This window comes from Gallus gallus, chromosome 1 (assembly GCF_016699485.2).
Source record: "Gallus gallus isolate bGalGal1 chromosome 1, bGalGal1.mat.broiler.GRCg7b, whole genome shotgun sequence".
Lineage (NCBI taxonomy): Eukaryota > Metazoa > Chordata > Aves > Galliformes > Phasianidae > Gallus > Gallus gallus.
Genome location: NC_052532.1, coordinates 22,930,682 through 22,946,547, shown reverse-complemented (window position 1 = coordinate 22,946,547; position 15,866 = coordinate 22,930,682). Strand labels below are relative to the sequence as shown.

The 15,866-nt window shown below is 35.9% G+C and overlaps 1 protein-coding gene across 27 annotated transcripts in view; it reads right to left on the bottom strand.

The window, feature by feature from the left end:
* The window catches only part of CADPS2 (calcium dependent secretion activator 2), a 301,879-nt gene that overhangs the window by 51,640 nt on the left and 234,373 nt on the right, over positions 1 to 15,866 (bottom strand). For 9 of the 27 annotated variants that reach the window (XM_040649118.2, XM_040649128.2, XM_040649132.2 and 6 more), the window contains 5 exons: positions 14,096 to 14,199; positions 12,520 to 12,528; positions 10,399 to 10,555; positions 311 to 452; positions 73 to 192 (listed from right to left, as the gene is read on the bottom strand). In XM_040649118.2, the coding sequence (XP_040505052.1) occupies positions 73 to 192; positions 311 to 452; positions 10,399 to 10,555; positions 12,520 to 12,528; positions 14,096 to 14,199 (532 nt within the window). The remainder of the gene's footprint in view (positions 1 to 72; positions 193 to 310; positions 453 to 10,398; positions 10,556 to 12,519; positions 12,529 to 14,095; positions 14,200 to 15,866) is intronic. The other 18 variants (XM_040649180.2, XM_040649202.2, XM_015282234.3 and 15 more) reach the window with 5 other exon arrangements.

Genomic DNA, 15,866 nt, shown 5'->3' with positions numbered 1-15,866 from the left:
ACAGCTGCACAGAACATTAGCAAGGCCATGCAGAGCTGACATACAGTCAGAAGGTTATTGAAGAATACACACGTGGATTCATACATGGAAGTCATCCAGGTTGGTGTAGTAAAGCTAGGCATTTGTGGAAGATTAAGAGGCAAACTTGGAACTTTTGGAAGAGCTACATTAGGAAGACTGTTGGTGATGCTCCTGTGAAGAAATAAACAATGTAGGAATACAATAAAAAATAGATATTTAGAGGACAACACCTGATTAGACAGAAAGCTGTAGGCAGGTGCTTTGCAGAAATCCTGTAGAAAGCACTTACTTGACAGGTTGCCACGACTCTTGTTCAAGACCTCTGTGAATGGACTGGGCAATTGATGATTCCATGAGGTCAATGTAGCGGATGACCATGGGAACAAAAATTTCTTGCAAGTGCTTGTGAAACTTTCCATTGCACAAAAACGCTTTAAAAAGAAACAAAACACAAATAAGCATCAGGCCTTTCCCTCATTTATTTTGCAACAGGAAAGAGTATTTCTTAACATGCTTTAACATACAAAACATTTTAAGAATAACTATAGTGTGATCCAGCCTGTGTAGTAAGGACAGTACATTAAAAAAAAGCAATAAAATAAGTGCATCATGAGGGCTTTGCAGTCCGTTTCAATGCCACTGCTATGAAAACTAGGCACATATGTAAGTTCTTTGTTGAGCCTGATCACTTCTGTATCTTCTTAAAATATATTTTGCTAAATCTAAACCTTAGTCATTCTGTTCAACAGAACCAAAATCAACTTAAATAAATTTCAATGATATTCAATCATTTTCATTCTCCTTATGCTAAGAACAAAGGCTACAATAAAACATTCCTTCCAAGCTTCAGTAGTTTGCTGTACTGGTTTCAGCTGGGACATGATGCTATGCTTTGGCTTTGGGAGAAAAACAATGGTGAAAATACACTGATGTTTAGCTGATGCTGAGCAGTGCTGCACAAAGCCAGGAATTTCTCATACTATCCTGCCAGGACTGAGAGGGCACAAGGAGTTGGGAGGGGACAGAAACAGAACAGCTGACCTAAACAGGCCAAAGGGATATTCCATACCATACGGTATCATGCGAAAAAAACATAAAACTGAGGAGAGTTGGCCAACAGCTGCTACTTAAGGACTGGCTGGGCATTGGTCAGCGGGTAATGAGGAATAGTTCTGTGCACTGCTTTGTGAATATATATTATTATATGTATTATTATTCTGCTTTTCTCTTACTCTTCTGTCTTAGAAAATACTTTTTATCTCAACTCACAAGTTCTACTTTGTTGGGTTTTTTTCCTCATTCTTTCCCCCATTCCACTGAGGATGGGGGAAGTAAGCAAACAACTGTGTGGCAATGAGCTGCCTGCTGGGTTAAACCACAACAGCTGTGTGCAGAAATATAGTTAAATACAGCCTTTTCTTTAGAGAATGTATAGGAAAAAGATAACGTGACATAAGAGTATTTGCAGGAATAAGAACAGTTTATCCTTCTGATCTACGTCCTCAAGATCTAGCAAAGTCCTGAATCAATGCCTGTACCTACATGGAATGTTCCATGGTCTCTGGAATATTAAAATAAGTCTTAGTGTGTATATGTATGCCAAGACCTGGTCAGCATGCCAGAATTCACCACCAGAGTCCTTCCTTTTCTGATCCAGAAATACACATAAAAGCCATATAGACCCATGAACCAAAAGTACATCCTTTCCAGTTTGTGTTCACATGAAATCCATCCCCATGAGCCATACTTGTCTCTCTTCCACCTTCTCAGCTGCCTTACAAAATCTGTAAGGATGTGAACTCTGCTTCCCTTCTGGAAGACTGCCTATACTCAGGTATGATCACCTCCAATTTTACAGTCATTGTTGTCTTATAACTATTTAAAGGAAGTCCTGAAAACTAGTTGTCTGAAATGCTTAGAAAAGCTAATGACATGTAACACTGCTAGAGGCTTTGTCTTTATTTTTGAAAGAAGCAGAGTCAATTGGTGGGGGGTACTATAAGGGTGAAGTGCATTTCTCAAGAGAAGTAAAGCAGCTACAAGATGTAGAAAGTTATCTGCTCCACAGATTGGATTTACTGCATGAAAAACTGTACAGACAATGTAAACTGAAGATGCTCAAAATCTAAAAATAAGTTTACCATCAGTACTGATCTAATAGTCCTTAAAACGTTCTTTATTAAAGTCTCATCTTTATTGTACCTACAGTCCATCCCACCGAGGGACTATATCAGTTTCATGTTTTGAATGTCTGTGTTCACCTATTAATCTAGTACTACCATTAGGACCTGTAACAATATTCCCATGTGTCATTTAGGCAAGCTCAGAATGATGTGAAGTTTTCATGATTTTGCTTTCTTTTACTGTTATGTGTTTTACATTATCTTGTGCATTCAGCTTCAGCTCTCTCTTCAGCTCAGTGTGCTTCAGGCTTGAGTTCACTCACCTTTTATATATCTCAAGCTACCAAACACTTCAAATGGAAAGGCACTGGTAGCAGCTACTGTCTCTAGGGAAAGTATTTGCATCTTTCCCTGTATGGCTTCTGGGTTTCTCCTCTTACTTATCCCTGCCTCCAGACTTCTCATTTGACATGGATAGGTACCTCAGTTGCATTTTGAGGAGGCCTCTTCTTCCTAAGAGTAAAAGGCTAGATCATGTGGCTCAAAACCCTGGAATCCATTTCATGAAGATATAAACTCCTCTTGTTCTAGTTCACTACTACAACTCCACGTGTAACATACAAAAATAACGCCTGTAACTTACAAAAACTCCTTTGTTTTCTCTTTATGACTAATGTTTACCACAGACTGAATCTAGGGAGATGAAGACTATGGAGAAAGTGTGTTATCAAGTTTTATTCTCTTATTTTTACTTGCACTGCAGGGAAATGTCTTTATTGCTGAGTGTCTGGACACTATTTTCTTTAAAACATTCTTGGAGAACTGGGAAATCATGTATCAATCACTTTTTCCTAAGGAGAGAAGATTGATGAGATCATCACTCTCTTCATTTGTCCACCTGCCTTTCTCTTCCTAAGAATTTTAATACTTTTAGCTAATTTCAGTGTTATATAGAAACAAGGGTGGAGATTTCCGCTATATCAAGCCTCATGAAAACACGCAGCTGGATAACAGACAGAGGTTGTTACGGTTTCCGCTGAGAAAAAGGCAGCAGCATAGGCTTGTCTCTTATTGAACCCCTGAGAATCCACCCTGGAGAACACCTATGAGTCCATTACAAACATGCTCCATTATTTACATTGCTCATAGAAGTACTTATTAACTAGCTAGTTCTGGCATAATTAATTGCATACCGCTCTTTCAAAGCTGTGTTGTTTTTCCCTTGTATTTATACATCTTAAAAATGCAGCATCTGTATCCAGCAATAGCAACAACTGAGAAGGATTTGGATAATAACACAAAGATGTGGAAGCTTGCCCACACACTGAGTGTTACACAGTAAAAAGCTGACGAACATTGCCTTTGAGAAACAAAAGGTGGCAGGTATCAAGCTACATATAAGGCTGATTTTTTAAGGCTACTTTGAGCTTAAAAACAACAACAAGAACACAATCGTGTCAATTAAGTCAATATTGCTGCTTTAGAGCGAATCAGTTCAAGATGGGCATTAATCAGGCAATCACAGTTACCTGAGGGGATGAGCCTGTAGTTCACTGTTTTCTGAACACACCACAGAAATGCTCTGCTGCAAGACCTGCACAGGGAATTACAATAATAGAGCCTCATGGGCAGGAGGGCAGCTCTTGTTATTCAGAAGTCAGAATGAAATTTAAAGAAGTCACAAGCAATAAAAGCTGTTCAACTTGGAAAGCTGAATCATTTTCCTAACATCCTGACACCAATCTTTGCAGGGAAATGAAACTACCTAAACCGATGCCAAGATGCTTAAGCTGACTGCACTCCAAGCATATCGCTCCGTATGTGGGCACACACATGCAAGTGCTGTCTTGGATGAACAACTCTGCGAGCATTCTGTTTTCCCAGAGTTGAGGACATGACAGATTTGATTTACCCATATGGAGATCTCGAGGATTACAGCAGGGGAAGGAAAGAACTCAGAGTTCAGGGTTGAGTGACGAAGCTCAATATTATCAGCAAACCCATGGCACTCTACCCTGTGATTAGAATTGATCTTGCCAACAGGTACCACCTGTGCACCTAAGCAGATGGGAAACAAGAGATCCTTGAGGTAATGCCACACTTCAAAACCCTCAACTACCACTTGTCTTCAAAGCAACATAGCTTAATTCTCTGTCATCTTGTCCATGTGGATGACCTATGTGCTCTTCATGTGAGCCATCTCATATTCACACAAACAACAACAAAATGAAACTCTATGCCAGGGCAAGGCAATGTGTGTACAATATTAAGGAAAAATGGATTGTGGGAACAAAAACATCTCCCAGATAAGAAATTCTACAAATATTGGCAGTTCAAGATGAAAGTTATTCAACTCTTACATAGCTGAAAAATGCTAAAACATGACATGAAAAGACCAGAGGTGAGAAGTACAGTGTAACAACACAGCACTGAAATAAGGTTCCTCCTCTAACAGCAGGAAAATAATCTACTGTTCTTACATACATTAGAAACTTTGGGGTTTGTTTTCATTTCACCCCTGTAGATGTTTTGGGAGTTATTCTAGGCAAGTTGTCCTCAAGAGCTTCTCCAGAATCAAAGGTAAGGGGAAGAATGAAATAGGTTATCATGAGTCCCTGTACCAGTGGCAAAATCAGCACTTTGGAAGAATCTACTGTCATCCTGCTCTTTACAGGACTCTCGTGAAGGCACCACTTGGCTTTTCTGACATATTTTAAAATCCAATTTAAGAAGAGTAAATTTCAAGAATGAAGTTTCCTTGGAGCTCCGTGTTCTATTTGTAACAGTTGAAAATAATCCAACCCACTAGAAGAAGTTGATATTTCTATCTGTTTATTGTTCACAATTAATTCTGCCTCCACAGAGCATTTGTTAACCAGTTATTTGAATTCTAGCAAAAATTGCAAGTGTCTCAGCTTATATACTAAATGCTATGTATTTTGCCGTATGAGACATACTTCAGAAACGACACAGATGATGGCATTGAGTGCACCCTCAGCAAGTTTGCGGATGACAGCAAGCTGAGCGGTGAAGTCAATATGTTGGAAGGAAGGGAAACCATCCAGAGGGACCTGGACAGGCTGGAGAAGTGAGCCCATGAAAACCTAATGAGGTTCAATAAGGCCAAGTACAGGGTGCTGCACTTGGGCTGAGGCAATCCCAGGTATTTATACAAACTGGGAGAAGATCTCCTTGAGAGCAGCCCTGCGGAGAAGGACCTGGGGGTCCTGGTGGATGAGAAGCTGGACATGAGCCAGCAGTGTGCGCTGGCTGGACTGAACAAAAGTCCTAGGTCTCTTTTTTAGAAAAGAGTCCCATTACAATTTATGGGAAATGCAGAGTTTGATGAGAGAAGGATCTTTTTGGGCTTGCCCTGAATATCTTAAATCTAAACTGTTCTCTATTTATACCCTGTAGTTTAAGACGGGAGCTATGATGGTATATGTTATTTCTAGTACAAAAGTGGTGAACAGCCTGTAACCAAGCAAGAAGAGGATGCTGAGTTTACTGGCATTTGGCATACTGCTACTACTAACAGCAATACTAGAAACTGAAAAACAAAACATATCAAAGAACTCCCATTTTAAATCAATAGCCATGATAATGGCAATAGTTTTCAAGAAACTAAATTTCAACATGCAGATTTTTCAAAGTAAGCTTCATCAGACAGATGTGCCCTAGTTGACTTAGAGCAGGTACACAGGTATTTCATTAGTGATACTCAATGAAAGAAAGATTATGAATTAACTTTAAAATACTCTAGTTTTGTTTGATTTTTGATAGTGCTCATCAGAAAGCACTAACACAGTACTGCTGAGCAACAGCACAGTATATTATATCAGCAGATGATGCAGCTAAAATTCAATATTAGAATGGAAACTGAACTTGGAAAGAAAAGGAGCAGAATATTGAAATGTACAATTAAGATACCTATAAAATCAGCTAAATATAGAAACACTTGATGGAATTGTGCATATGCCAGTAAAAGATATCTGTGATTATGTTAACCAAGAGAAACTGAGATATGTCTTTTCTGAAGCACTGAAAAAAGTGATTAATATGAATAATTAAACAACAGCAGAATGTAAATAGTCCTCTTAAAGCAGTCCCCTTCATAATATAATTAATAGGCTCAGCGGAGAAAAAGTAACATCTTCATTACTGAAAAAAAGATACAGTCCCGGGACAATCATGGATTTCTTCTATGAATATCCAATTCTGGAAAAAATAATTTTGTTATCATTTGTTATCATATTGGGTACTGCTATCTCTGTACCATCTGCAAAGTTTTACACAGTCAGGCACAACTGAGTATCAACAATTGAAACTTCGGAGATAATTAACGTTTATATTACAGAAGTAGATACAGCATTTTTTTCAAACATTTAGATTTTGAAAATTCACAACAAATTTTTCTACAATCTATTACTCATCTCTACAGTACACATCACTTTGTAATCACTTTTTGTTGCTTGATAGCTCCTCTCAAAAAAGCTGCAATATCTTATAGGATAGGAGGATCACATTCCTCGATCCATTTTAAAAAGTGAGACTTCATTGGTTAGACTGAGAATAACAGAAGGACAATCACTAACGAACTCAGAACAATTTTCTTAATTCTTGTGGAATAAGGTCAGAAAAAATAGGAAAGCTTCAAGTGACTCAGAATGGAATCCTTCATAACAGAAATATGAGGCAAGCTTGCATCAGGATTTCCCTCTCCTTTTAATTCAAGAAAAGCTATTTAATGGAAAATATGATTCTATGATTCTTGTTTTTTGTTGTTGTTGTTCTGTTCTTTTTCCCCTTAATGTCAAATGAATACTTTATTTTAATCATTTGGCTTTAATTATGTACGTTTTGTATTCTACTTAAAATAACCCATCTGATATATTTCAGTAGTAAAGTCTACGCATTTTCATTATTGCACGCTATTTCTAATACTATATTTTAGTTACACAGTTATAAAAATAACCATACAATGAAATTTCACTTTAATGCTGTAAATGTTAGATTGTTTCCTTATTGTTAGGAGTTTGCTCATGTCAGGTTTGCATGAAAACTGACTCCTGCATCGAATATTTTGAGCTCGTTTAAAGCTCTTGAGATAGAATAACACGCAGGTGTCAGTTCTCCAAATTTCACTGAAGATTAACTTAATATGCAATATGGTGACCTAACAGTTCTTCATTTGAAAGAAATCTGAAAAGTAATCTCTGATATAGCTGAAGAGTGAAAATAACCCAGTGGGATTTCCACCTCTTCATTTCCTAATGAGTTTTTTGATAATGAGAGGTGACTTTGCCAGTCACTGTGGGCTCTATTATGGCTAATTTACTCCACTTCACTCTCCTTGTTAATTATTAACACTAGCCTTTTTATCCTCATGAGGCCACATTCCAGTTTTTCCCTTTTTAGATTTTTTTCTAAATCTATCTTTATGAAGGTGAGTTTCCAGGAAAAGGTTTTCACTTAGAGTACAGCCAGAATTATTTATTTCACTTCTGGAAGACTGTAAAATTGATTATATAAGCATGGGGAGCTATTTCTAGTGGCTTTAATGTACTTACAAGGTGAAAAGGCTGTTAATTAAAGAATAAGCACTGTGGTTATGTTTCACTTGGGAATCAGTTCTTGGTAGAATGGTCAGTTGCCACTTGCTAACATACCCACTGATTAAAAGGTGACTAATTTCTATGGTTGCTTTCCAACAGTTACATGGAAAAAAAACAGAGTATAATTTTCCAGATGGTTTCCACTTACCAGAAACTGTCATTTACTATATCTATTACCTCTAGGGAATTACTGAAATTGGTATACAGGTGTGACATTTTAGATAGCAGTCATTTCAGCTAAGGTTTTAAAATCTTGTTAATAATTGCTTTGACATGAAAAAATATTTACTTGATTTTCTATAAAATGTCTTTCCCAAGGCTCATTGAATCATTTAGCATTATTATCCATGTAATCTTTTAAGAAAAGAAAAATCAGTAGAAAAATCTAAATTGCTGAGATCCAGAATGCTATTTCAAACCCACAGACTAAGACCATAAACTATTAGACTCAAAACATCTAGTTTTTCTTCAAACTTTGTATTCCAGGAGAATCTAGAACCTTTCAGTTGAAACCGCTTTATTACCCAGAAACTTGGAATGATTGGAGGGTACCACCAGTGTTGGCCATGTAAAAAAAAGCTGCTTTTGTTTTAAAATGTAGCTGAATATGGAAATACTAGCAAGCACTTACAACATACTAAGTTTCCAAAGAACAGATAAACTACTCTGAATTTATTCCTATTGCAAGATAGAATTAAATACACTGCTTAAGACAGTATCTTTGTTCACTAATCATGTTTTATTCAAGTAATAAGTAGCTTATGGGGAGAATAGCATCCAGTACCAACACCTATGAAGCTTAATGAAGGTGCTGAAAACATTGGAAGAGACATTCTGCCTACAGAGGAGACATGAACTTGCAGCTTTGTAGGCCCTTAGTCTGAGGAAATCTTTGTGTGCAGGACATATATTTCTCTTTGATGCAGTTCATCTTATGAGTTTCAACTTCAGTAGTTGGTAATAGTCCAGACACGGTTACTTGTGGTTACTATTTCCTAACGGCTCTTTCCCCATTAATGCACTTTTTTTCCCCTAAATATCTAATTCCCACTGCTCCCTGGGTAAAGGCTTCAGATGTTGAATGTGAATTTTAGATCTTATGCAGAGAATCAGACAACCATTTAAAGTAATGTGCGCCTGACCCTTTTATGAGATCTGCCACACAATTGAATTGATCCCTACACACACCTGAGCAGCTTTCTAAACCAAACATAAATTGGCCACCGCTAGAGCAATTTTGTATAGTTCGTCCAAAAAAAGTACCCAGATCAACAATTCCCAAACATCGTAATTTTCTTTCACTAGGACAATGTGCCAAAAAGGAAATCATCTGGAATATGGTATTTCACATGTTGCCATGTGTCACAGTAAGGAGAGGTATTTCATGAAAACAGACATCTAAGACTGGATGCTAAAGTTCCCTCACTCTGCCCTGACCACATTCAATGTGCTGCAGTAACAGTGACTCTCAACAATCCTGTTTAAGGTTCAGCTTTAGTTTAGTAGCCCTGGCCCTTTCCCTTCATGAGGGTAGTCACCTACTGTTACAGTGAATGTTTGCTACTTGCTCCGTTCCATAGTATGCTGCTGCGGCCAACAGGGACTATACTGAGGTGACCTAGATATTTCAATAAAGACTTAGCAGCTAAAGGTAACAATATACAACGAGAAACAACAAAGATTGAAACGTGTCACCTTGGTGAAAAGCTCTTGAATACTATTTTCCATTCCTTCTGTCACGGTTTCCATATGTGGATCTAAAATTCTTGAAAGCTACTGAACTTTTACAGACATGACATAGATTTTCCAGGAAAAGTTAAAATTGATTGCTTGTATTTACAATAATAAAAGATTCAAACTTCAGAATAACTTCAATAACTGAATTTCCATTTGTATCTCCAAAACAGTTAAAAAAAACCAAAAAACAAAAAACAGGCCATTCTCTCATTTTTAAAAAATACACACTGAATGTGAATACACATATAGATGAACACAAATACATATATTTTTTCTTTATGGCACCCTAAAATGTTAGGATTTTTTTTTTTTTAACAAGATGCAATTTGATGTTTTAATTTGATGTTTTCAAAATAGTATCTATTCAATTTTCTTGGGTTTCACTGATCACTTCCTTAGTTCTGTTACTAAAACCACTTGCACACAAAATGTTCCTAAGCTTTAAAAAAAACTCTGAAGATTTGCTCTTTGAAGACAAATTAAAGCAAGGTAACAAGTCTTGATCACCAGCTTAAATCATGATACAACAATGCCCAAAGTGAAAATAACACTGATTTCCTGTGTATATCTAACCTCATTTGTGATATGCCTACAAGACTTTCACAATCTAGAAACTGGTCCAAAAGTAGTTTATACGAAAGCTTAGAAGGAGATATTAAATACATATTATGCTGCTTGTACATCACTGATTTAAAACCAAGCAATTGGCTGTATTGAATAGTAGCCAGAATAAGGAACCAAATGGTGCAAGAATAGAAAGAAAATGCCTAACTTCCAAGAAATGGAGCACCAGAATATATATCATAAACAAGGGCACTGACACTCTTATTTTGAGAATTATATAGAAAGATTAAAAAAAAAACATCTTATGCACACAGTAAGCAAAAACCTGAAGATCTTACTATCATTTCTGAGGGAGTTATTCAGCAGCTGGAAAAGTGGGAAGCTGTCCCAGGAGTCCTGTGGCTGTGCCTCAAGTGCTGAATCCATATCAACAGAATAAAGAGACAAAAACTTCTCTGCATGCTCAGCCAACAATTCTGGCCACCAAGCGAATGCCTGCAAATGTGACAAAATAGAATTACCAACACAAGTTGTAAAGCAAAAAGATGCATTGCAGTTATGGCAAAATACATTTGGATATGTCACTTCACATCTGTCTTATTCAGAGGGGATGAAAGGGCCTAGTGAAAAATGTTAAAACATTTTGTAAGCCTTTGCATCTATAGTATATGAAAGCAAATAGATTATGCTGGGAAAGACAACAGAATCAGAACAAAAATATAAAAGAATCAAAAGCAACTTTTCCTACCACAAGACTTGCCAAGAACTCCATTTGAAAAGAAGTATATATCCTGCAACTCTTTATGCCAAGAGAAAGAAAAGAACAAAGGACTATGTGTTATCAGATCAGTTTATTTTTCAAATAATTTCTGTATGTACATTTTGCTCTTATTTGCTACCAGAAGGCATGGATTGAATGTGAAACATTATTCCTCAAAGTCTAAGTGTATTTAATAAACAGAATATTTTTCAATTCCTATTTGTGTCTTAAATATGTCAGCTTCTCCTGAGGAAAGCATACTGTTTCCCTTCATCAAATGTTTCTCTAAAAATTCACAAATGTTTCTATTAATTTTCAGCAACTTAAGAACTTGTTACAAAATTGATAACAATTAAGATTCTTAGGTAAGCTTAGCTCACAGATGAAACTTGTGAAAAATAGTGTGTCATCAAGTAAAGCCAGCTTTACATTAAAAACTGCCAGATATGTAACTCTTGTAACTGTCATTTAAATCTAGGGATTGAAAGGTCAGTATTGAAACTGAAGCAAAGGAACCTATATATTAAAGATGAAGTTGAAGTAAGCTTATGAAATTGGATGAATACCACACACTGTTGAGAGCGTTTTGTTCAGAGGTAATGAAAACACAATGATCAGAAATGCCTACACACACTAGATAAGAAAAAGTCTTTCAAACTAATGCTCCCCGTTTTGAATACCTCATTATGAGTATTTTTGAGTTATCTATCTGGGACATGTATAGCTTGAGCTACACAAGTGCTGAGTTGCCACAGCTTCTAATAATGTCACTTGTATTTCTGAAATGCAAATCCCAGATATGCAGAATGATCTGATCAGTCCGGAAAGGGATCAAATAAAAGACAACTTCTACAGGTATGTTCTTGCATCTTGGACTTCCTGATGGATTCGACTTTCTTGACATGAGGTGGATAACTGCTGCTTAAATGGGGAAAAGATGTAGTGGCAAATAGTTTAAAAAAAAGATGCTTAGCAGGCTGGAAGCATTACTGAAGGACACTTGGTGTGCTGCAGTGTCAGGACTTAAGGACACTGACTGGCATTACAGTGAAAAGAACAGATGAGGCTCCAAAAATTTTGGCAAGAGTTTGAAATGGAGTTTTTTCTTCAAACTGGAGTAAGTTTCTCATTAGTAAATCCTGTTTAAATGGAAGCATTATTATTACTCTAGAAAATAAACAAATGCAAAGAAATAAGAATAGAAGAAAAGTTACATATAGGCTTTATCAGGTGTCCCTTTCAGGCAATCAAAATTCCTTTTCAAAAATATTGCCAGAACATCAAAGCAAAAAAAGAAAACCCCAGACCTGAGCAGAACAACACATTCTTTTTCCATCTTCCTCCTCTTTGCAAATGACTCTTTGAATCAAAACAGAAATTATTCTGACCCTCTCAAAAACTTCTAATCACTATGTGGGCAGCAAGAAGAACAGAACAACAAATACCACAGCTAAGATGGTTCTTCAGTCATTATGGATAATATGAAGACAGGCGAAAGGCAATTACCAATTGGTGACACACATTCTATAGAACAATAGCACTGACATCATTAGAGGAAGACTAAAGAGCTGAGATTATAGAATGACACACAAATGTAGCGATGCAACACCAGAAATCATCAGATCGATTCATGCTACACATTCAGTGCAGAGTTCCATGCTCTAAGTGGTTAAAAATAATGAATCAATGAGTCACATACCTCTCTTCCCTTTGGGAATCCCAGAAATTTGGAAGTGTTGTGAATAGAAAAAAAATCTAGTATTACAAAATGTGGCAAACTTTTAGAGAGTTTGAGAATCTTAGAGATTTCTGATCCTTTTCATCAACTGCACCATAAAACACTGAACATTTACTTAACATTACAATGTGAAGTCACCATACTTACTCTTCTGTTTTGAGTAGGGAGTGTATAATTTTTGTGATCTATTTCCCATACATATTCTAATACTGAAATTCTTCATGTTCTATACATTTCCATAAAATTGAACATATACCACATGAATCAAGGAAGGGGGAAATGATGTCAAAATTCTCTTTGTTCTTCTCAAACTGTCATAGATTGACAACTTCTGCTGAATTGATTTTTCTGAAGGTACATGCAATATACTTGCCCTTCTAGAAAATACCACATCCCTGAATGCAAGTTAGTAATGTGAATGGTGATCTTTGAACAGAGATGTTTAATCACACATATATCATTTCATTTGTTTCCTTTGTGCTCTTTTCCATAGAATTATAATATTCTTACATTAAAGCAGAATTTGTCTCAAAAAACAAAGACAACAATATATACATTTTTATTAAGTAATCATTACAGAGTAGCGCAGTGGCAACAGTAGTGTAGAATGGGATCTCCAGGGAATTAATTTCAAATCATTGAAACAGCTGTTTCTTCAGTGTAAGATAAAATATCTCTAACAAGTTCACACATGACAGATGTAGGCTAAAAACTAGATTTGGTAGTGTGATATAAAACCAGATGTTTTGAATGATCATATTTCAAACTATATATACTAAATCATGTTTATCTTTTTGTATATTTTCCTCAAAAATATTTATTGATTTTCTGAGAACATTTTAAAAACAATTTCCTGAACCTTAGAAAACTATATTTATTCATTACGTGTTAATAATATATACAATTATGGGTACCTGGTCAAGTTTATTTTTGTAGTACGTTGATATAAAAGGTGCTGTAATACTAAATTTTCTAAATATTATGGTTTCTGTATCACAAAGGAAAAGACTTGATAGTAAGAAAGACAAAATTATTCAGTTTTTTTTTCTACTTAAAAATGCCATTTTGAAAAGAGCAAGTTTAAAAGCAGTTTCTAATCAACAGAAAAGCAACGGGAACGTGATAATTGTACCCACCATAATTTTAATGTTGAAATCAAAACCTAAACAGCATGATAGAAACCAGCATTCAGCTACATTTTCTTTCTATCTTGAGTGACACGTGAAAAGTTGGAAGGAACAACTGCATAAGGCTATGAATGTTTTCCATACCATTTCACAACCTCCAGCACAAAGACGTTTTCTGTATTTTATGCTCTTTAATTTCTGTTTCTATACCTACAGTTCATTCAAGCGGTTCAAGTAGAGTTGTATTTCACTTCACTTTTCATAAGCTTCAAGTCCCTTATTCCTCTGTAAATGTGAACTGCCTTAAACATATGTCAGAAAGTAAAGCTAAAATGTTTCTTGACAGAATTGCTTCGCATCAGGGCAGAAAGAATGTAGGAACAAACCATTCTCTACAGTTACAGCCTCACCTCTGAATGATGTTCTTCATTTTGCTGCAGTACTTCGATACAGAGCTCTGCGAGGTGAAGAACCTCTTCCAGTTTTCTAGCAGGCGTGGCTTGGTTCATGGCCTCTACATGAATACAAAAACGCAAAACAACATTGCTTTAGTTTGAAATAAATATGTTTCTCTACAGCAAGGGAAATGTTGTCAGAACGGAAGTTATAATTTTCTGAAGTATAAGCAATTTCACATGTTGGGAATGATCATTTAACATATGTAAAAGCTGCTGAATGCCCAGATCACTTGAAAGAGAAAATATTTATTTCACAAAAGAATCAGTGATCATTATAAACATTATCTAATTTGATATGTGAGAACTAACAGGTGCACCAATGTATTAGTTGCACAACTTCTGCAACAAGCAAGTTCTAATTCTCTTCAAGGTCAGAGATAGAAAGACAGCAGGCACTCGAGATCTTTTCTGTTATTGTAATGTCGGTACAATACCATTCTCACTAGATGACTCATTACCGTCCTCAGCATTCATGCATTTTGCAGCAGTCAAAATTTTCAAATATGTTTTATCTAAATAAGACACCTCATTTTGGGCATATTTAAAAATAAGGAAAGTGCAAAACAATGATTATTCAAATAACTCCCTATTATTCAAACAATTTCTCTACCCTGCTACGTGCTGTTCACTAATAGGATTGAATCTATTCAGTATCATAATAAAAAATAGCACAATAACATAAAGATGTTATAACAGAATTGACATAAACCTACTAAAAACATATTCACAACAGAAAATAAAGGCAGATGCAAAAGTTACAAATGACATTAGGAGCATTCATTCTACACAGTAGATTTCAAAAAAAAAAAAAAAGAAAAAGAAAAAGAAAAAAGAAAAAAAGCAAACAACAAAGCCAAAACAAATGTAACTAAAAATCGTACTAAGCAATTAAATCACTTCACTTTAAAATAAGAAACAGACACAGGACTACATTCCAGGCATAGCCATGAGAGACAAGAAGAGAAGAACTGAATCTTTTACAAGCATAGCTGAATTATTGAGGGTAATTTTTCCAGCTACGTATTTTTTATCCCTTGAAAGAATTTCAGTATTATGTATGTGAGGCTGTTCACAAAGTTCCTGTCCCAGACCATAGCCATAAGATGACAATGATGACATACAGTATAGTCACGAGTAGTGAACCACACACTTACATGCAAACATTTCTGCTGGTGTTTCTTTCCTTCCTACCTTATGCATCCATAATGACACAGAACATTATCAGATTAATTAAAAAACCTACACGATCTCCTAGCTGTCAGTAAGAATCAAACTGCATGCACTAAATATGTTTATACATTTAACATTTCTAGCAAGTCAAAACAACTTTTCAGACATCTGAAAGGCAAGTGACCTTGTCCAGTTCTTCAAGGCTAACATGCTGATGCATAGCATCTTCATGAAACGGAGCTTTAATTTAAATCCAGAAACACTGGATTAGAATCTCCAGCAAACATTCACTTAAAGGTGACTATAACAACAAATTATCCTAGTGCCAATAACAAACCAAACAATTTAGTTACTGAAGTAACTAAAAACAAACTTCAAATCTCACTGAAATACACCATAAAAGCAGACCTATTCATACAGTAAGATTTCCAAACCCATAATCTAACTGAAGAGTTATAAATGTGGACTAATCACACGGCACATATCAGGACACAAAACTACATTCACCATGTCAAGATCAAGGTGTTAATATTGTACTGAATTCACAAATTTG